At 44.1% G+C, this 22,406-nt stretch overlaps 1 protein-coding gene and 1 long non-coding RNA gene across 6 annotated transcripts; one reads left to right on the forward strand and one right to left on the reverse strand.

Moving 5' to 3' along the window:
- The first annotated feature begins 9 nt into the window (after positions 1–9).
- On the forward strand, positions 10–20,896 carry ADPRH (ADP-ribosylarginine hydrolase). 4 transcript variants are annotated; one of them, XM_019795311.2, is made up of 6 exons: positions 10–297; positions 8,103–8,185; positions 13,277–13,405; positions 15,779–16,107; positions 16,911–17,271; positions 18,872–20,896. In XM_019795311.2, exons 4-6 carry the CDS (start codon positions 15,810–15,812, stop codon positions 19,284–19,286), a joined length of 1,074 nt encoding a protein of 357 aa, XP_019650870.1. In that variant the 5' UTR covers positions 10–297; positions 8,103–8,185; positions 13,277–13,405; positions 15,779–15,809; the 3' UTR covers positions 19,287–20,896. The 4 variants fall into 4 exon arrangements, with proteins under 4 accessions (XP_019650870.1, XP_034514877.1, XP_034514887.1 ...); XM_034658986.1 differs by lacking the exon at positions 13,277–13,405; XM_034658976.1 differs by lacking the exons at positions 10–297; positions 8,103–8,185; positions 13,277–13,405 and adding exons at positions 13,636–13,764; positions 14,649–14,723.
- Positions 4,715–13,590, reverse strand: LOC117801949. Of its 2 annotated transcripts, none has more exons than XR_004624837.1 (4): positions 13,351–13,590; positions 9,125–9,235; positions 5,851–5,969; positions 4,715–4,984 (listed from the first exon to the last, which is right to left on the reverse strand). It is a non-coding gene; the product is annotated as an uncharacterized LOC117801949 (long non-coding RNA). The 2 variants fall into 2 exon arrangements; XR_004624836.1 differs by having other exon boundaries at positions 9,125–9,512.
- Positions 20,897–22,406: the final 1,510 nt, after the last annotated feature.

Here is a 22,406-nt window from a genome sequence, read left to right on the forward strand (position 1 = left end):
GGGTGTGGCCCATTGGCTTTGGTGGTAGATAGACTGTGAACTTTGTGGGCCAGTAAGTTCTGAGCTAGTCTCAAGTTTTGTTTTAGCACTCAGTTACCCCTCCTCAATAGTCATGCCACTGCGGAGTGGGCTGTCTGCCTCACATGTAGTGATCACTTTTTGGAGAGTGCTGGGCTCACTAGGCTGCTGTTAACTGCACTCCCGCCTCTCCACCCCCACTATCTTCACCGACGGGACTTCCCGCAGCCATGTTGGACAGGATCGCAGGCACCGTGGCTGCAGTTGAGTGCACCTCAGGTGAGCGTGATGACAGAACCGAGGGGTAGGGTGAAGAAGATTTTAGTACTTCCCTCTCGCCCCCCACGCCACCCCCGGACTCCCTCTGTTTTCAACCAGCCTGTGTAGAATTCTGGAGCATTCTGTGGGTAAACAGCTGACTCATGGTGGCGCAGCTGACTGGTTTTGCACAAATAGAACCTGACAGCACCTTGCCTGGGCTTGCACGTTTTACAGTCTGCTCTTGGCCCTGGGGCTTCGCTTTTGCTTTGGCATGGGATACCCTTGCAAGTTCTGTAGTTAAACATGTACAGCCTGGGAATATGGGGGTAGTTAGTGCCCATGGGGCTACTCTTGACCAGAGGAGTTTGGAAGCAGAGAGCTTCCAGGTGGGAAAGTTCTGAGAGACATTTCATGAGGGCTTCCAGGAAGGCCCCAGTGGGACTGAGTACCAGCTGTCTGCAGCAGAGGTCAGCAAGGTAAAGCACCCTTGCACTGGCTTTTCTTTCTTCCCTGTCTCAATCCTCCAGTTCTGCAACACTGGACTACGTTCCCAATAAACTAGACCCTTGTTTCCAGCTTTGCTTTCTGGATACTCCAGGCTAACACAGGAGGGATGTTCTTATGGTAGAGATACAATGCTCTTCTATCTAAATTTGTAAAAGTAGAAAGGTGAGTCAATTTAGAGAAAAAAAATGACAGTAGATGTGATACATGAATACGGTAAACATCGTGAATGTGGTACAGAAGTGTCTGAACTATTGACTTCAGGCTATTAGAAAGTAGCCTTTCCTGGCAAAAATCACAGTTTAAGCTGCCATCTATCCTAATATTTTCGGTGTTAAGGAAGGCACTGAGATCCCTTTAAATTAAAAGCCGACAGGGAAGGACGACAGTTGAGACCTCTGGATGTCCACGGGGTGGACAATCATCCTGAAGGAAGAGGAGGAAAGAATAAAGGCTTTTCCACTTCATGACTGTGCTTAGGCTCTGACAGGGCCTGTGCTATGGCGGATACAGGACTTCGCTGGGGGAAATATGTCCCAATGCTCAGCTCATGCCCTGGCCTCAAAAAATTGCTGACTGCCTTTGAGACAAATCTTATGCACAGAGTGAGTCGCAGCTTCTCTGATGTGATCTGCTGGGTCCGCTCCCACCCTGGCCCCTCCTGGTGTAGTATCCACAGCGTCGTGCTTCCCTGCCACCCACAGGACGCTGCTGTTTGGGCTACGGCGGTGTCTTCAAACCGAGATACTTCTACCCCCAAGGGCACCTGCAGATTTTCAAAGGGTATGCAGGCCCTGGTAATTTTAAGAGAATCCATTTCCAGATTTTCAGTTTCTTTATGGACTCTTTTGTAAAACTTACCTGCAGTGGGAAGGACCTTGTCTTTCTCCCTATTAGAAGAGAAAGGCTCTGACCCAACTTGAATGCTACTAGGGCGCCATGTTCTGGAAAGTGAAAAAACTTCAGGGTGCCAAAGAAAGACACAATTTGAAATCCTGGTGTTTTAATCAATGCTGCCTCCTTATATCAAGACAATATAAGTGCAAGGGAGGGTCTCACGTCCCTCCCATCTCATCCATGTTTCTGTAGAGGTAGAATGTGGCATTAGACACAGACGTACTGTAGGGTCGGGTGGCAGAAGTGGCGGCAGCGTTTACTGAAGAAACGTGGCCTCTTCTACTTCCTGTCTATTGGCAAAGACACCATCTCTCCTGAGGCAGCCAGAAGGAGCAAAGAGAGCGTGGGTAAGAGACAGGGAAGGCACAGACACCTTGCCTTGACCGGTGACAAGTTTGTGGCAGGGTTCAGTGGGTGGCTGCTCTGTCTGTCTTAGATTTGGAATATTCAGGCTCTATAAAGCATGTCAGGCAAGACTTTCTGTGACAGTGGCTCACTGTGTTTTCATCTCCTCTTTGAGGAAAAAAAATCTTGGTGAGCTTTTTCATTCTTCTGTGTCTTGGTCTGAGTGTCAGCTGTATATTTTGAATCATGATGAGGAAGGATGTAACAACTTCTACCTTACAGTTGCAGTGACTTTCAGCCTCTCAGTGGAGGGGCTGAAATGCTCTTCTGGCTCCTGTCCCTGCTTCAATCAAACTTGCTTATAACCTGCACCCAGCATGGGGTGGCTAGATCTAGGCTTTCAGACCATGGTGCTCCCCACCTGTGCCACAGTCTGCTCAAGCTGGTAGAAACGTCATCAGTGTGAAGAGTGGTCACCTCTTCCTCTTTGAATGCCGTCACACTCTTTCTGCTTCTCTGAAATGGAAATCACTGGAATTCTTAAAGTGAGAAGAGAAGTGGACATTCAGAGTTAACCCTTATCCAAACTGTCCCTACTGCCCACTGCCCCTTTTCTGCCTGCATTTGGCACTATATTCTCTCTGCCTGGAAACCTTGACGGTTCCTTAACTTTCCAGATGCCTTTTCCCTGTCCCTTTGCCCATCCAAACATCTTCCTTCCTGACAGGACCAGACCAAATGCCAGTTCTGCAAGAAGCTCTCACTAACTCTTCTAATCCCCATCTGCTCTTTCCTTTCTCTTTGCTTCTAATGCGTATACCATTCCTTTGGCATGTCAAGCCAATTCCCCTCAAATTTATTGAGTTTGTACTGTGAGCCCAGAACTGTGCCAAGCAATGGGGAAGCAAAGGGGTGTAGAATGGGAGAAATAAGAACAAGGTGGAGGGACCCTAAGCAAAAGAAGCAAGCAATAGCAGAAGAAAGGAGCAGAGCAATGAGCTGAATGGCAGTGTGCAGATTGGGCAGATGCCCCCCCACAACCTCCCCCAGAGCAGGAGCTCAACTTCTGTAAGTCACCATTTCCTAACCTTGCATTGGGAGATCCATCCACCCGTAGATTTTGAACCTTCTTTGGCACACTTCCTACCAGATGGCCTAGGCCTCTCTGCTTCTCCCCGTCCTGCTGGGATTTCCCACAGGGTGGGAAGCTCAGCCACCCACTGACTCCCCAAGCTCCCCTCCCAGGGTTTTCCATGGGTCTCTGATGGTCCAGCCTGTAGCAGACTTCCCTGCTCCCCGGCTGGCTCTCAGTGGGTAGAAATACAGCTTCCAGGAAATGGAGAGTAACCACTCCTGTGGTGAAGCCTGGGGTGGGGAATCTAAAAAGATCGAAACCAATGACTTCACAAAGGCAGCCAGTTTAGGCAGATTTCATAGTGGTGTCCCCCGCTGTGGCCCCGAGAAATCAGTCCAAAGCTGGAGGGATTTAGTCTGAGAGCACTGTTAATTCCCTGCATCAAATTCTGCCTTCATGGTGCTACTTGCTCTCTGCAGGGCTTCAGATAGTCACATGCCTTCTCGCATTAGAATAGCAGCTAAATGTCTGTGCAAGGTGTGCTTTAAATGGTGCTGTTTCTGGGAAGACCTGCTGAGAGATGAATTTCCTTTTCCATTCAAGCTATGCAATTTCTCTTTAATTTTATGACTAGAATTCAGCTACTACTCCCCGTCCCCCTTTTTGAAGTCCAGTGATCATGACCTTTTGTTTTGACCTTTTGGTTTTCCCCTTCAGTTTATATTACACCATCAATAAGAAGCAAATGGCAATTGTCACTTCACTTTTCAGAAAAATAGTCCACATGGAAGAAAGAGGAGAAGGGGGAGGAAGGTTCGAGCGGGGGAGGAAGAAGAGAAAAAACTTGAAGAAGAAAGGAGGAGGAAGGTTGAAGGAGGGCCATTACTCCATTTTAGGGGTGGATAAATGGCTTAGTGTGTTTAAGCAGTAAATAACACACTACTGTTAAATCTTTAATTCCCACGACCTTTAATTCATTGAGGTTTGCTTTCATGGCACTACACTGTCCCGTTTTGAAAGCACCAGGATCATTTTGGCTGCTTCTTCTCTTGCCTGGTGGTTGGCTCCTTACTATGTTTCTCAGGGGATAAGGAAAATGAAATAGAAAACTGAAAAGAGTGAATTTATAAATTTGTTAACAGCTCTGGTGGACAGTGTGGGTGGGGGACAGCAGCCAACAGCTTTAGTAACCCTTAATTCTCCCCAAATCCTAGCACATGGACTGGCCAGGATCCCAGGGCAGGTCCCTACCCTCAGGCACAGAAGCCTCAAGTCTCCCGGACACAGTGCTGGTCTTTTCCTTTCTTAAAGGACTGCACACTTGGGGCGCCTGGGTGGCTCAGTCGTTAAGCGTGTGCCTTCAGCTCAGGGTGTGATCCTGGTGTTCTGGGATCAAGCCCTGCATCAGGCTCCTCCACTAGGAGCCTGCTTCTTCCTCTCCCACTCCCCCTGCTTGTGTTCCCTCTCTCGCTGGCTGTCTCTATCTCTGTCAAATAAATAAATAAAATATTTTTAAAAAATGATTGCACACTAAAATGCTGCGAGTTCCTTCGAAAGGTACTCTTTCCAGTTTTGTCAGAAAAAAAATTCTTCCCTAAACACAACCAAACTATCTTCTGCTTTACTTTAAATTTATTTTCTCTCGTTCAGTCATCCACAGAAGTGGGGTGGTGGGCATTTATGTCCGTTACAAGCTCAAAACAAAGAAAGAGAAACACTTCAGGGCGATAGAGAATCATTAGCCAGCTCTTCAAATCCATTCGCTCTGCGTGAAAAACAATCTCAGCTCTGCATTGCCCTTTTCTCTTGAGTCGTCAGGTTAGCATCCTTTTTCTTACTGCTTGTTACTTGTCTCTGGATCCATTTTCTACATTTAGTTTCAACCTGAATGGAATAATATATCGACAAGGATTTGGGCTCATTTAGAAAAAATCCACATAAATAATTACTGGCCATGGTATGTCATATTTCCACCCATTATTTCCACAATTTCCACTCAATATTTCCACGAATATTTTGTTGGCATTTTCACCCTCTTGCAGAGACATAGTTAGCTCGTTGNATTTAGAAAAAATCCACATAAATAATTACTGGCCATGGTATGTCATATTTCCACCCATTATTTCCACAATTTCCACTCAATATTTCCACGAATATTCCACGAATATTTTGTTGGCATTTTCACCCTCTGGGTCAAGCAACTGTGCTTCATTTGGGGAGAAAATGCCGACCTAAACTTGCATGTTTGGTTTTCCTCTTTTTTTTTTCTTTTGCTTCTCCTGTGTNAAGCAACTGTGCTTCATTTGGGGAGAAAATGCCGACCTAAACTTGCATGTTTGGTTTTCCTCTTTTTTTTTTTTTTTCTTTTGCTTCTCCTGTGTGCTGTTTGGGTTATTTCTGGGCTTCTGGCAACTTTAGTTTATCGTTATCTTATTAAGCTTCAAAAATCAGCGCAGGTGTAATTTTCTCTGGATGCTTTCTCTGAACATTCTAAGCTGACAATGTCTCCCTCATATCTGCTGACCTTGTATCTTGAACATTCCTTCTTGTCACAGTCTCGTGGCCTAATGTCATTATGCTCTACCAAGTCTCCTCTATGAGTGTGCTTTTTGCCTTACCTCTGTCACTGCAAGGAGCACCTAGCAACGTGCCCGGCACATTTTACAGGCTGTATTCGTAAGCGTTCTCCAAAGAAACAGAACCAATGCGTATACACGTGGAGAGAAAGTGGTTCTAAGGAACTGACTCACCTGATTGTGGAGTTTGGCAAGTTCAAATCTGCAAAGTAGGCCAGCAGGCTGGAGACCCAGGGAGGCGCAGACACTGCAGCTCGAGTCTGGATGCAAAATGAATAACCTTTTTAGAATTTCTAAAAAAGAAAAGAAAGAGAGTTTTATTTGAGCCCAAGTTAGGCCAGCTGCCTGGGATGCACAGTCTTCACAAAGAAGAGAGGGCTTCTGTAAGGGAACATTTGGTATAGGGTTATGTACGTTTTTACGTAAAAAGTTACAAATTATTAGATGAAGAACACTTCAGAAAGCTGCAGACCTTTAGTTTCTAATATATGCAGGGCTGTATGACTTTAATCTTATGGGAAGGAGGGAAATCTCTTACTTTTTCTTGTCTTTTGTGTTCAGAAGACACCTTTGTGGTGATTTTCTTTAACGAAGCAGATGTACCAGGTGCGCTCGGGACAGAAATAGAGCCCATGCTTTGAGGTCTTGCTGAATCAGTTTGACTTGGTAAATGTTAAAGGATAACTTCCCTGGGAGCCCAGGAGCAGGACCCACAAACATGAGAAGCTGAAAACTTCCTTTATCTAGTCTGAGGACATTCTGCTGTCAGAATTCCTCCTTCCATGGCGATCAGTCTTTTTTCTATTAAGCCCTTCAACTGAAGTGGTCAGGCCTGCTAATATCATGGAAGATCGTTGGCTTTTCTTCGTATCTACTGATTTCAGTGTTCATCTCATCTAAAAAATACCTTCACAGAAACATCTAGAAAAATGTTGGACCAAATATCTGGGTATTACTGCCTTGCCAAGGTGATGTGCTCACCAGGTCTTCTGAACTGAATCAATAATACAGGATATGTGAGTAGATGCTTTGGACTCTTCCAATTTCGCCTGTACTAGCTTTTTTCTGTTTTCTTCTAAAAAGCCTCTACTTCATTTTTTCCCCCACTTTAAGTCATTTTAACAAATGTTTATTCACATACTGTGGTATGTTTTCCTTTGAATCTTTTTGTTATTTTGTGTGTGTTAGAGAGTTCAAGGGGCCCTGCCTATTAACCATTTCCTGTTAGCTAGTGCATGAGCTTGCTTTCTCTCTCTCTCTTTTTTAAGTTCTCACGCTTTAACTAGATGTGGTATTACGCATTCGGGACCATGAAGTGGCAAAGATTTGTTTAATACCCTGTTTTTCAGTTATCTGTGCTTCCGTTTTCCTTCGAATGAACCAGCTTTGACTTACTTTGTTTGGAGAATAACTGAACGTCAGGGCCTCATTTTCTTTGTATCAATATGAAAGGGAATTTATTCCAGAGGCATTGTCTTATCTGAGCATTTGGAATCAATTATATTAAAAATACTAATGATAGAAATGATCACAATGTAAAGCTTAGTGGTTAAAAATAGGATATAAAGTTGTATATACAAAATGATCCAATTTTTTTAAAAAAACATGTGTATAAAATAAAGAATGTATACAGTGTGAGCATGAAATGTAAGTGGTCTTGTTTTTTCTGTTTTCTAAAATTTCTTCATACACATAATAAATAAAAATTCTAATTGTGAAGGATTAAAAGTTTCTTCTTACTCCTGGCAAACTCTCCCATTACCCTCTTGAGAGATAATCATAATCATTATTAATAACTTGATGCGTATCCTTTCAGTCATTTCACACACACATACACACGCACAGCTCTTTTTTTTTTACATAAAACCATATATATTCTTCATTCTAAAATTTGATTTTTTTACCTAACAAAATTATCTCTCAGCTCTTGCCATGTGAGCTTGATTATTTACCCAAAGTCTACTGATTTAAATGAATACCTCATGGTTTTGAACAGTTCCATAATCATGCCATGATTTAGGAGAAGGAAATGCACACTTCAATGTAAACAGATATTGAGGTTATTTTCAACATTCTGCTATTAGAAATAATTCGGCAAAGAACATTCAGGAACATTTATCTTCACGAACATATGTGGCTATTTTTTTAGGAAAGATTTTTAGAAGCTTTCCCAACACTTCTGCTGGAAGTACGCATTACTTTTACCATTAAAAAATTTAAACATTTTATTTAAAAGACATTTAAAAGAGACCATGAGTCAGCAGCCTAAAATGAGGTTACATGGATGGGTCCATTCCACGAGAGAGGGTCCTGGGTCAGGGCCTAGCATATACCTGGTACACAGTAGGTGTTTAATGTCTGTACAATATATAAAGATCACTCCTGTACATTGTTAACAACTCCTTACCATTATTTCCACCTTATAGATGAAACATCTCAGAGATCAGGTCTGAGTCCCACAAGTTTGTTTCTCAGTAAAAGCCTCAAAATGGCAAATAATACTGGATCGGTAAGTAATGAAATACTTGCTGTGCATCTGCTTCAGTAAAACTGGGGGCGGGGAACTAAATCTTCAACACCTCTGTCTTTCCAGCATCTACACTAATGCTTAGCACTAGTAAAATGCCAGATGAATATTAGTTCTTGACAGAACAGCGTTCACTCTTTCCTTTATGAGCAAAATCTTGGTTTTTGTATAAGTACCTCTCGGGGGAAGATGTTTTATCCTTGATCAGAGGGGAACTCATAATCTAACTTGCCTGTCAGTGATTGGTTTCATCTTGGGGGGGGCGGGGCGCAGGGAGAGGCTTTCCTAACAGTTTCTTCATCCTTGAAAGAAGAGACACAGCCTTTTACCATTAGACATTGTCTGTAATTGTAACTGGATTTTGTACCTGTCAGAGAAGTCAGCCCGGGATAAAGCTAACACAGTGAGAAGAGCAGGGCAGAAGGATGGAAGGAACTGGATTCTTGATGATAACAAATAATTAACCCTGGGGATTTCTATTATCTAAGATATTTTTTTGTAAGCTAATCTAGACATGTTTAGACATTTGTTATATAAGATAATAAGTGTCTTAATTATTTAAGCCTGGTGAATATGGGGAGTGGTGGGAGGGGGAAGGAGGAGTATAATGGTTATTTGCAGGTATTTGGAGCTAACTGACAAATTGTTCTTTTGGTTTGCATGACCATGTCCTTGATGTCCAGGAAATATTTTCCAATTTTTGACCAAGGAGAAAAAAATGTCAGTAGGTCAACCTTAAAAATAAAATAGCCAGTTATTTTAGCAGCAAAATGAGTTTATTCAGGAATAGCAGAGGAATTAAAATTGGGGACATGCAAACTCCAATAAAACATAGTGAAGATCCAAAGAACAAATGAGAGGGACGTGCCTTTTTGGAGGAATGGAGAAAATTGGGCGGGGTGGTTTTGAATGAATACTTACTGACAGAGAAGTCAGAGTTCGGGGTTGTGGCTACTTCTCAATGGTTGAGATGTGGCAGTTTCCCATTGGCTGGGTTGTTGCTGGGCAGAGGGAAAATCTTCACTCCTCCTGCTGGGGTAGTAAAGTAAGTTTCTTCCTGTCAGGGTGTATAAAATAAACTGCAATGCGTGGTACATGCATGAGAGCTTCCCTCTTTGGGGCTGCCTGACTCCATTTTGAACAAAGCTCTCTTTTATTCGTTTTCACATTTCCCCCTTTTGTTCAAGATGTTTCCTTGAAAGCATCACTGATTAGGAGTCAGGTTTCTGCATTTAGTGGTTTTGTTCCTTGGTGCCAGGAAGGACCTTTCCTGATTGTCATGTCCCATGTCAGAGGGAAAGTGCACAGGCTGGAAAACATTGAGGTCACATTTTAGTAACAAGGAAGGGTAGGAGGGAGAACTCTCAGCCATTTCCTATCTAAAGTTTATATCTTATCAGGGTCATAAATAACCATTGGAGATCATCTTGAAGTGTTAAGTTAGCATCAACCTATTGGGCATGTTGCTTCTATGAAGACTTGACAGGCAATAGGTACAAAGCTTAAAAATGATTATACAAAATGGAATTAAAAGTAATGTGACAAATCCAGTTTGTGTGATGGTTCTAAACCAGGAGCACAAACCTGAAGGTAAACCAGATAAAGAGGCCAAAGGACCACAGATCATTACATGAAATTTACTGTAGCCAATGTGCTTGTTCCCTAATTTTGTGCAGTTGGGGGTCTAATTCCCCAGAATTTATCCATATATGACAGGTGGTATTGCCTATTCAAACACCTCCTTGTTCAGCAAGTAACTAATCAGGGGCTATTCAATTATCCAAAATTACTTTAGGCATCCAGTCAAGTGACTGGCTTTATCAGCTGTAGATCAAGGGAAACAGGAGCCATGTGCATTGGGAGCCCTGGGATTATCTTAAAGGGTGAGAATTTATGGGTTCCAGAAGGTGTGGATCTGAGACTTAGAATGACTGAATGCATTGCCTTTGGCCCAGGGTATTTGGAGAGTCTCTACAAATTCTGCCAGCTGAGTCTTTCACAATGCTATTAGTGCATTTAACTAGACGTGAGGATTGAGGGTGTAAGCACAAAGTGTCATAGAACTTTCCAAATAGCACAGAACTTTTGAAGCACTTGACCAATGAAGTGAGTTCTCCAGTCACTGTGAAGTTTGAGGGGGGTTCCCCAGGTAGGGATAATATTTTCTAAAGGATTTTAGCCACAGAAGAGACAGTAGTTAGCCTACAGGGAAAAGCTTCAGTCCAGTGAGAAAACTTACGAACCATGACTAAAACATAATTTAATCCCTGAGGTGGGAAAAGCTGAATGAAATTTATTTGCCACATTCCCACTGGGGAATTTAAAGTGTCCAGGAGCGCTTGTATTTTCTATTTTTCTAGGTTGTATTTTGGGCAGGTGGGGCAAGCAAAATAGGCACTTTTTGTAGTTCTGTTGTTATTTTCCCACCAGTGTGGGTTCATAAGAGTTATAATTTTATCATTGAACCAATGATCCAATGCATGTACCGTAGTCAGTACTGGGGCATTTTAATGCCTGTGGTAGGACTGGGTTTCTACTTGGGCCAAACCAGTTTCCTTTTCTGGGGCCAATTTTTGAGCATCTCTAGCAAAATCTTCTATATTATCATTGGGGAACCATCCCTGTGGACCATGACAGAGGCTTGGCGGTTGGTTCTTCTGAGCGCAGTGTTCTTGGTAGAAACATCAGTGAGGTGTTTAGAATGCCCAGGGACCTGAAAAATAGCCTAAGTGGCCAGTAGAAGAATGGCATCTAAGAATATTAGTATGGCATCTAATAATATGGCATTTTAAAGGTAAGAACCATGTTAAATTTTATCTTTGTTGGAAGTAAGGAAGCCTCACTGTTTCCATAGCATTTCAAAGTCATGAGCTACTCCGAAGGCATATCTCCTGTCAGTATGGATATTGACCCTTGGTTACATGCAGGCCTGCGCAAGAGCATACAATTCGGCCTGTTCGGCTGAGGCAGCCAAAGGCAATGGTGCTACCTCAAGAACTTCAAAAAGGAGTTGCAGTCATATAGCTGGCACAATATTGATCATTTTCACCTTATAAGTAAGAAACATCAGGAAACTATGAAAAGTCAGCATGATAAAGCAGTTTCCTGTAAGTCATTATGGGAGTCAGAAGGTGAATTGTCAGTATTAAGCTGTAGTGGGAGGTTTTGTCAGCGGAGGAAGGGAGAATAGCAGGGTTGAGGTTATTACAGTGAGGAAGAATCTGAGAAATGGTTAGCAAGATTTTATAGGAGGTAAGGTTGACTAGATGAAAGTTGTTGAGTATGGTAATTTAGAAAGGCTTCTACCACATGGAGTGCAAGAATGGTTGGGGGGGAATCTCATGAATATTTCTTCAGTGGCTTTGACTAAAAGGACTGTGGCAGGAATGGTCTGAGACAAGGGAGGGTACCCTTGTACTGTGGGGTCTAGTTGTTGGCTATAATAAATACCCTTTGGGTAAATGTGCTCCCCATGTTTTGGGGTGAGTACCATAAAAGCATTCCCTTCTTTTTAACATACAAAAAGGAAAAAGAGAAATTGATCATTAGGCTATCCTGGGGCAGAGGGATTTATTAAGCTCTGTTTAAGGCTTTAAAGGCTAAGTCATCTTGATCTTCCTAAATAATATGGTCAAGTTTGTAGTTTTTTATAGTAAAACATCTAGGGGATGGGCCCTAAAGAGAGAGATTTGGACAATTTCCACGGTCACTAGCTAGCTAGTCCCCCAAGAACGTCATAGTTGGTACTTAGTTTTTGAGTTTTGGGATATTCAAGATGTCATGAAGCCTATTTGGATCTAAATGTAGTCCTTGTTCCAAAATCAGGTGCCCTAGATATCAAACCTGAGTTTGAACAAAGCACAATTTTTCCTTAGAGACTTTATGTTCCTTTAAAGCTAAAAGTTTTACCAGACTAATGTTGTCCGCCTGTGAAGAGGCTTGGGAAAGGGATCAGAGAAGGAAGTCATCTACATATTATAATAGGGCAGAACCTCCAGGAAATTTTATATCATCTAGATCAGCCTTTAAGGTTTGTGAGAAGTAAGAAGAGGTTTCAGTAAAACCCTGGGGCATTACTGTTTGGGTGTATTTTCTTCCCAAGGAAAGGCAGAGCTACTGGCTGGCCTTATGCACTGGGATGCTAAAGAAGGCAGTAGGTAAACCAACCACAGTTTAAAAAAAAAAAAAAAAGTGCTTTCAATGGGGATGAAGGCTAATAAAAGTATGGGAATTGCTAAAAACAAGGTGGTGAAAGATGACAACACTGTCTATGGCTCAGAGGTCCTGGACAAACCTCTATCTGCAGCCATTCAGTAGCATGAATGAGTCAGGAGTCTAAGTGATAGCAAGGTTCACAGGCACCATAAAGTAAAAGGAAACTAATGGCTAAGAACAACCCTGGTTATTATTTATATTCAAGCCAAAGACACACTTTTTCCATGGATTCTTGCGGGAAGAGCGCTATGTAATATGAACGCTATCAACAGACATTTTAAACTGAAACAGTGATGAGTCTGATAGAAATGCTTATTAAAAATATCCCTCACCAGGTAACTTTGACTACATCCTCAGAGGCTGACAGTGATTTGATTTTTTGTAAACAATTAAAAAATCACTTTGGCTAAGGTTGGAGGTGGAGATGGGTGTTTGACTGGAAAAGGGCACAAGGGAACATTTTGGAGTAACGAAAATATTCTGTATCTTGATTATGGGTACTCAGGTATATATATTTATTAAAACTCATTGAATAGAACACCAAAGGAGTGCATTTGCATCTCAATTAAAAACAAAAACAAAACTCTCAGGCCAAGTCTGGGTAATTACAGCCAGAAAGACAGGCATAGCAAATAAAAATTTTGGACAAGTATAGAGAATACCTACATACGGTGATTCTAATTCTTTTCAAGGGTGACATGATTAATTTATCCAAACAAAAATACTGTTTTTCTTTGCTTTTATTTACTATCGGGATGCAAAAATTCTAAACTGCTACCAAATAAACGATGAGCTAAAATTAATTTAATCTTTACAACCACCATTAGAAGTAGGTGCTATTATTTTCCCATTTTATAGGAGGGGCACGGAACCCGGACAAAGGCCTTGCACTCAGTACCCTTTCCCCAGTATCTGGCCACACCCTGGCTCACCATAACCCGCAAAAGCTGGGCAGACAAAAGGCCCAGCGTCAGCAAAGCGCTACAGGTGAGTCATCGTCACTCAATCTTAGAGTCTGGTTCTCTGAGCCGCAACATTCCGAAATGCCAGGCGCTGCCCAGCGCTGTGGCCAGCCCAGGTGGCCGGTGCCGCCGGTTCGGTTGGCCCGGCTCGGACGCAGAAGGCCACAGCGCTGCCGGGAAGGCACGCAGCACTCCTCCGCCGTCCGTCGAACCGGGGACCCCGAACGCGGCTGCGCGGCTCCGCCCTTTCCCTGTGCGCTCCGCTCGCGATGGGGTAGCTCTGCGCCACCACACCCCGGATGCGGCCAGCCCCCTCCGCGCTCCCCGAACCCCTGGCTCTCGGCGCCGCCCCCGTCTCGCGCGCGCTCCGGTACCGGCCGTCAGGTACCCCCCTCCGCCGCCCTCCCACACCCCCCCGCGAGCGCCCCGCTCCCGGCAATGCCGGGGTCCCGCCTGCCCTCCTTCCCCCGACTCTTCCTCGGCCCTGCCACCCCCGCGCGCGCCTCCGCCTCCCCCGGAGACCCGCCCGTCCAGCCCCGCGTTCCCCGCGCGCGCTCGCGTCTACCCGGCGGTGTCTAGGCGCCCACTCGCGCCCCTGCCCAAGCGTGTTTCACCAGCACCACCACCACCACCACCACACACACACAGACACATACACAAAAGGAGAGGACCGCCCCGCCGGGAAGCAGCTGCCCAGACCTTAGTTTTGACGTTTTGAATTGTTTGAATTTATAGTTCGGGGCTAAAACTGTAAACGATAGAAGAGGAGTTTAAGGAATAATGGTTGTTCTGAAGGCGGGAGGCTGAGAGCAGTACATGTAAATGTTAAAAGAGTATTTCCAAGGAAAGAGGTGGTCATCGTTCCCCACCCCTGCTTGCAACTCACAACACGCTTTAGGGTAGAGCCGGAAGGATTTGTAGAATAGAAGCTGAGGACATTGGGAGAGTGGATACAGGGGGTTAACAGTTGATCCTTAAAAGCCGACTAAGCTTAGTCTCCAAAGGTCTCAGTGCAAGATGGGAGCCCCCACTCTTCTATTTATAGACGGGACTATCAAGGTCCAAAGTGGGTGGCTTGTCCACAATCATACACCTGATTCTTGGCAGAGACAGGTCTAGTGGCCCAGAACTCCAGTTCCTAGGCGTCGTTTGTAAATAATAAAATATATAAATAACGTTTTACAAATACCTTTGTGAGTCAAAAGACTCATCAAGGTCAGTAACTTGTGTTTGGTATCAACCTGACTTCATTATTTACTCCTCCCCAGGTGCTTGCCAGCCTGCACTCCCTGGCCCACAGCAGCGGGGAGTTTAAAAGGGCCTGGCCCCTACAAGTGAAGTAGGTGGGTAGAGTGGGGGCAGAGGATGGAGGGCTTTGAACATGAATGCTGTACCCAACAGGGCACGGTGGAGAATTGGAAATGCGCCTCCGGGGAAGCCAGCACTTCAGCAGGGGTTAGATTCGTGGAGGGAATATTAGCTGATATCCCCTCTAGAAGTCAAGTCATTTAGCAGGAAGACAAAATTAAAATATTGCTGTTGAAAGGAAGGTTGTGAGGAGAAAGTATTCTAGTTCAATAACAGAAAAATCTTTTCCTTTGGTTGAGTATGAATAAAAATGGTGCTTACTATGTGCTACACACTGTTGTAAGTGCTTTACAAAAATTAACTTATTTACTTCTCACAACAAACCAATGAGGTTGTTACTGTTTTGTCACCATTTTGGAGATGTAGAGGCTGAGGTACAAATAGGTTGCCCAAGGTGAGTAGATCTGCGCTGAGGAGGAGTGGCCTGGAGTCAGAAGATTCACTTCTCAGTGCCTCCATCACTAGTTGTGTGAACTTACCCTTTCTGAGCCTCAGTTTTCCTATCTGTCAAATGCATATCGTCATCCCGGCTTACTGCTGAGACAGAGAATGTGCAGGTGCTTTGCAAACTGTGCATTGTGATGCCAATGGAAAGTACTCCTATTTAATAAAGGAGGGGTGCACTTCCAAGGCCAAATCCCAACTAAAGAGAGAAAATGACAAGCTTGGTTCATCTCGCAGAATTTAATGGGCTTGCCGCCCACAGAGAGGCAAAGGTGGGGTCATAATTAAAATCGCTGGCTGTGGAGTCAGATGGACCTAAGCTGTGGTCCCAGCCCTGCCACTTATTAGCTCTGTGACCTAAGACAAGGCACATCACGTTTCTGATACTGTGTTCTCTTGGTGATCCTCAATGCACTCACCTCCAAAGTGGGTCCAATACATTCCTTATAGAGCAGTTGTGAGGATTAAATGAGATGCACTTAATTCAACGCCTACAAGTAGTGAGTGCTCAGTAACAGGTAGATAAGGGCCGTTATTTTTTCTGATTCTTCTTTTTCCTCATCCTCTCTATATCTTAATATTCCAGCAGGGACAGCCCCACTGTGTGTGAAGGACTGATGGAGAGGTATGTGGCTGCCATGGTGCTGAGTGCAGCTGGAGATGCCTTGGGGTACTTCAACGGGAAGTGGGAGTTTCTCCGGGATGGGGAAGAGATTCACCGGCAGCTGGCCCAGCGTGGTGGATTGGACGCCATAGATGTGGAGGGGTGGAGAGTCAGCGATGACACGGTGATGCACTTGGCCACGGCAGAAGCTCTTGTGGAAGCCGGCAAAATCTTGGATTTGGCTCACCTGTATTCCTTACTTGCTAAGCATTACCAAGACTGCATGGAAGACATGGATGGCCGGGCACCAGGTGAGTACAGCCAGTGGAAGTCACAGGCAGGTGGAGAATAAAGCAGGCCGAAGGCACTCATTAAAAATATTGACTGAGATTTAAATATCAAGGAGACAGTTGTTTTTTATGGTTGTGATAGAAATAGAAACAACTTAAATGTTCTCTAATCTATTTAATTATGGTGATACATTCACAGCCATTTAAAATCATGCAGATAAATATTGACTGATAAGGAAAGATATTATATATTAAATTAAAAAATGAGGCTTACAAAACACGCAGGGCACCCAAAGGCACATTGTTGCTCTGGACCCATTGCCCCTTTTCCGAGCCTGGTACTCCTCACTCTAGAACCTGCAGCCTCTTTCTGGCATTTAGGATCTCCAGTGGTCAGGTTCCCGTTGGGTTCTCTAAGGGCTTGGGCATGGTGTCTGATGGTTTTGATGGGGCCACTAGCTAGCTGGTTAAGTGATTTTGAGCAAGGTTCTTAAGCTCTGACCCTTAGCTTAGTCATTTAAGAAAAGACAATAATATGCTAAACCTACTTTTTTGAGTTATTTTGATGTCTCAGTATTAACTGATAAAGATTCCAAGACTCTTTATATGAATCTGATTCTTGTATCATCAATCTTCTCATGCTAGGGGTTATATAGTAAGTAAGGAACAGTGTTGGCTTGGGGTTTGGAGTTTGGGGACATTCATCATATTTTGGGGCTTTCCCTTTCCATCAAAGAAACTTAGAGACCAAGCTTGGTTCTTTCCTCCTGCACGGGCCTTTGCTTTGGTTACATGGACCCTCTGCTCTACCCAACTCTTGCCAGGGGGTGCTTCAGTGCAGAATGCCTTGCTGCTGAAGCCGGATGAGGCCAATGGCTGGAGGATTCCCTTTAACATCCACGAGGGTGGCTGCGGGGCTGCCATGCGTGCCATGTGCATCGGCCTCCGGTTCCCTCACCGTAGCCAGCTGGACACACTGATCCAGGTGAGCATCGAGAGCGGCAGGATGACCCACCACCACCCCACAGGCTACCTGGGAGCCCTCGTTTCTGCTCTTTTTACAGCCTATGCTGTGAACGGCAAGCCTCCTAGGCAGTGGGGAAAAGGACTGATGGAGGTGCTACCAGAAGCTAAAAAGTACATTATCCAGTCAGGCTACTTTTTGGAGAAGAATCTTCAACACTGGTAAGTTGGTAGGTGCACGCTCCTGCTGGAAAATGATTGAGTCTGGGGGGCATCTGGGTCACTCAGTCCGTTCAGCGTCTGCCTTCAGCTCAGGTCATGATCTTAGGGTTCTGGGATCGAGCCCCACATTGGGCTTCTTGCTCAGTAGGGAGCCTGCTTCTCCCTCTCCTCGGCCCCCACCCCGCTCTTGTGCTCTCTCTCTCTCACGCACTCTATCTAAAATAAATAAATAAAATATTTTAAAAAAGAAAATGATTGAATCTGAGTGTGCATGTGCATGCACATGTATGCTTAGAATTCATAGATTAAAGCAACCATCCTGGTTTTCACCATCCATTTTTGTTACCTGCTGCATCCAGCACCGCCCCTCCCCCTGCCACCTGCTAAGGGTTTCAAGTTCAGTGCCAGCAGTGGTTGCCACCAAGTAGCCAGTGAAGACCTCAATGAGTAGTACACCTGCAGCTCTTCCCTGTTGTGTAGCGATCCTGTTCTGTATTCCAGCCTTCTGTCGGTTTTGTGGCTGTCTTGTCCTGCTGAGTTCATACTGCTATGAACTTTCCTGCTTTCCTGGAACGTGTTTCTTCAGTGTTGTCATGACACACAATGTTTTGAAATCCTTGGTTACAGTGCCTAAGAGATAGGTTTTTTCACTAGCTAGTTAATAAATAGTAAAGCCACAGTTTCCCTTGTTGGTGAGCTCATGTCACATTTCTTAGAATAAAAGGACCCAGAAGCTTTCTACTGAAATCATCTATGGTCACTTACCTTGAAAAAACAATATAAGTATATATGGAGATGATGTGTTAATTAGCTTGACAATAGTAACCTTTTTACTATGTATCTGTGAATTATATTATCATATTGTATGTCTTAAATATACACAAGTTTTATTAAGAAAATAAAGTCGGTGCCTGGGTGGCTGTTGGTTAAGTGTCTGCCTTCAGCTCAGGTCATGATCTCAGGGTCCTGGGATCAAGTCCCATGTCAGGCTCCCTGCTCTCCCTCTCCCTCTCCCTGCTGCTCCCCCTGCTTGTGCTCATGCTCTCTTTCTGTCAAATAAATAAAATTTAAAAAATAAATAAATAAAGGGGCAACTGGGGGGCTCAGTTGGTTAAGCTTCCAACTGTTAATCTCAGTTCCAGTCTTGATCTCAGGGTTGTGAATTCAGGAGCCACACACTGGGCTCCTGGGCGGGGAGCCTATTTAAAAAAGAAAGAAAAAAAAGAAAGAGAGAGAAAGAAAAGAAAAGAAAGAAAAAAAGAAAATAAAGTACAATAAATAAGTTTCACCCTTGGAAGGTGACATTTGACACTATTTTCAATTCAGGAAGAATAGACCTTCATTTCTCACCTTGAACTTCCTATGTATTTTCTTTATTTAGCTACAGGTATCAGTGCCTTGTTTATATTAATCCTTGGCAAAAATCTATTGAACAAATGTCATGTAGAGCTCATTTTGAGTTTTTAATACAATTTTGATATTAGTACAAGAAGTTGAAGTCATCTTAGAATTTTCCCTGTGCACACATCTATCTGGTACCTTTCCTTATGGCTCTCAAATTTATTTTTTCAGTTGACTGTAGAATTTTTCCTTCTTACAGGTCCTACTTCCAAGACCAATGGGAAGGATACCTAAAACTTAGAGGGATTTCGGATGGCAAATCAGCCCCTATCTTCCCCAAGCCCTTTGATGTGACGGAGAGGGATCAGTTCTATACCTCCGTGAGCTACTCTGGCTGGGGTGGCAGCAGTGGACATGACGCCCCCATGATTGCCTACGATGCCATCCTGGCTGCGGGAGACTGCTGGAAGGAGCTTGCCCACCGAGCCTTTTTCCATGGGGGAGACAGCGATTCTACAGCTGCTATTGCTGGTTGCTGGTGGGGAGTTATGTACGGTCTGGAAGGAGTGAGCCCCTCCAACTATGAGAAGCTGGAATACAGAAACCGGCTGGAGAAGACAGCCAGGGCTTTGTATGCTCTGGGGTCAAAGGAAGATACTGTAATCACCCTTTAGGGAGGTGTGATGTCATTTCTTTTGGGTTCCCCCCCCCCTTGTGTGGTCCCGTTTCTTTTCAGTTTTTCCCAAGTCAAGAGTTTTAACCCTGTACTCTAAGAATTTTGAGATGACGTGTCCCTTGAGCACCTGAAGCTCCTCTTTCCAAATTCATCCTCATCCTCCCAAATCTGTCCCTCTTTCTATCCTGAAGAATCTTTTTTTTTTAAGATTTCATTTATTTACTTGACAGAGAGACAGCCAGCGAGAGTGGGAACACAGGCAGGGGGAGTGGGAGAGGAAGAAGCAGGCTCACAGTGGAGGAGCCTGATGTGGGGCTCGATCCCATAACACCGGGATCACGCCCTGAGCTGAAGGCAGACGCTTAACCACTGTGCCACCCAGGCACCCCAATCCTGAAGAATCTTTATCTCAGTTGACAGGGTCAGCGTCTCCCCAGGCTAGAAGCCTCCAAGCCTCATATTTGAGTCTTCAAGTTCATCATCTAAACATTGACTAAGTTTTTTCTGTTTGTTTCAGGTTGAGTTCCCCAAAGTGGACTCTGAGACAAGGATTTAAGGACAAGTCGTTTATTGGGGAGGTGATTCCAGGAAGCAGTGGTAGGAGAATGGGGAAGTGAGACAGGGAGGGGAGGGAGGCGAGTACAAGGTGTGTTACTGAGTAAGTTACCACTGTGGGCAGTTGGGACTTAGTCCATCTGGGTTCTCTGTGTAAGCCACTGCTCAGAGTTGTCCTACGCAAGGGGCAAGCAAACCTGAAGTGTTTATCCGCCCTCGTCCATCTGACAGTGGTTGAGGACCTCTCCTAGGGATGTTAGCTCCCTGGGACTCCTTGGCCTGTCCCTTGTGCAAGCCAAACCCAGATGTCTTCAGCAAAGACTCAGAGTTGCTTGCAGTGGCTAGCTGGACAGTGCATGGGAGCAGTGAGGGTGATACGTGGGGTCCCAACAACATCTGCCAGGTGGTTCTTCCTCGTCAATATCCTTCACATCTACTACCTCTTTTACCTTTTTGCACTAGCCATCTTTCAGCTGGATTTCTGCAGTCCACGCCACTCAGGTCTAGGGAGGTGCTGCTCCTAGCTGCACTCTGTGCATTACTGGCTGTATTGCCAGTTTTGTTGTTGTCTGCTTGCCTTTATTCTCCTCCAGACACAGCCTAGCATTGTGCCTGGGAACACGGGAGGTAGTGAATCTGTATATATGAAATGAAGGTTTTTAATTAACCTGCCTGGTGCCTTAACTCCAGTCTTGCCTTCCTCCTTGCCCTCCAGAGTTCTCTTTACAAATAACAAATCAATCATGCTGAACTTCTCACGCACACCCCCTTTCTTCACATCTTGAAGCTCTTCCTTCTCCTTTTCACCTGGTAGATTCTTACTCATCCTTCAAGCCCCAGCTCAGGTAGAACCTTCTAGGTGAAACCTGCTCTGATTGTTCAGGCACTTGGCCACTGTCTCCAGCCCAGTCACCACACTGATCCTGCTGTTTGGGCATTGGGTGTCTTCTGAGAACAGTCTCAGTTTCCTTGTGAGGAATTGTCTTACTCTCTTTGTGGCTTCCCTGCCTGGCCCATGAGAGACATTCAATAAATATTTACTTTGGACATTCATCAAGTTGTGTGGATGTGAATGCTTTCAACATGCACTTCCACATCTGTTTCAGACACCTGCTACTTCACGGTTGCCCAGAGTGACCTGTGATGCACTGGGAGAGACGGAGAGTCTGATGTTTTAACCACGCACACGTGCCAACTTGCATGAGACAGAGCTCTCAGCTCCATATTTGCAGCAGGACTCTGACAAAGACATGGGATTTATAAGTCTTTTACACATAAAGGGAGAAGGAAATTCCAAAGTTCATTTTCTGGCTCCAAAAACTCATATGTATTTAAATATTTCAGAAAACAAACATGTTTTAAATGTTATGAGTACGAAAATAGATTCTTCAGTAAGACAACCAGCTGGAGTTGCAGACTTTCAAGGGTGCTGGGCTACAAGTCACAGAACAATGTTATTAACTTCTTAAATTCCCATGTCTTAAAGGACTCCTTTGTATAAGTATTCTGAGGACAGTTTTAGAATCAGAAAACACGTAGTATATACATTTTTACACAAGATTCCTGAGCAAAACAGTCGGAGACCCTCATGACTGCGTTCGATTTCCCACTTGGTAAGAACTGACTTTATAGCACAGAACAGTGGGTGCTTTTCTGCAAATGTAAGAAAAGAGGAAGCATTTCTCCTTGTCTTTCTGAGGTTTCTTTTCCCAGTAGTTTGGAGTCTGCACTTTCAAGGTGGAACAATAGAATTCTCTTAGCACTAACCAAACAGCAGAACTGGGATGCTTACATCTTACAGTATAGAAAACAGGAGAGAATTTTAACAAGTGGAATCTGAGACATGACATGTTCTATGTCTGTATCTGGTTTGGTAAATTGTCTGAGTTTAGTGAGAAGCAAACATGCAATGATTTTATTTTTCCTCCATTACTGTCTTCAGAGTACCCTATTAAAGCTGCTTTTCCTGTCCCTTAGCAGATCACATAATTTTTGGTCTTTTGGTGGGAGGAGGGGAGCTATATTAAGAACCTAATCCAGTTGATCCCAGTCCAGTATTTCTTTTAATTTCAGCTTTATTGAGGCATAATTGACATATAAAATTGTAAGGTATTTAAAGTATATCGTGGTATTTTGATGTACATATACATTGTGACAAGACTCCTCCCCTCTAATGAATGAACACACCCATCACTGCACATACTTACCTTTGTGAGGGGGTGGTGAGAACATTTAAGTTCTACTCTCTTAGCAAATTTCAGTTATCAGTACAGCGTTATCAGCTGTTGTCACTATATTTTACCTCAGATGCTTGGACCTTATTCATCTTCCAGCTGAAAGTCTGTACCCTTTTACCAACCTCCCTCTATTTCCCCATCTCCCAGCCCCCACCTTCCTACTCTGTTTCTATGAGTCATTTCTATGGGTTTGACCTTTTTTTTCTTTTTTTTTTGAAGATTCCACATATAAGGGATACCATGCAGTATTTGTCTTTTCTTCTGTCTGGCTGTTTCACTTAGCATAACGCCTTAAAGTCTATCCCTGTTGTCGCAAATGGCTGGAT

The sequence above is a fragment of the Ailuropoda melanoleuca genome, chromosome 1, assembly GCF_002007445.2.
Source record: "Ailuropoda melanoleuca isolate Jingjing chromosome 1, ASM200744v2, whole genome shotgun sequence".
Taxonomy (NCBI): Eukaryota; Metazoa; Chordata; class Mammalia; order Carnivora; family Ursidae; genus Ailuropoda; species Ailuropoda melanoleuca.

Excerpts from the sequence above, each read along its gene's own strand:
- ADPRH (XM_019795311.2), top strand. The coding sequence starts at position 15,810 with ATGGAGAGGTATGTGGCTGCCATGGTGCTGAGTGCAGCTGGAGATGCC. Across the intron at positions 16,108-16,910 it reads CATGGATGGCCGGGCACCAG|GGGGTGCTTCAGTGCAGAAT; the intron begins GTGAGTACAGCC and ends AACTCTTGCCAG. Across the intron at positions 17,272-18,871 it reads GAGAAGAATCTTCAACACTG|GTCCTACTTCCAAGACCAAT; the intron begins GTAAGTTGGTAG and ends TCCTTCTTACAG.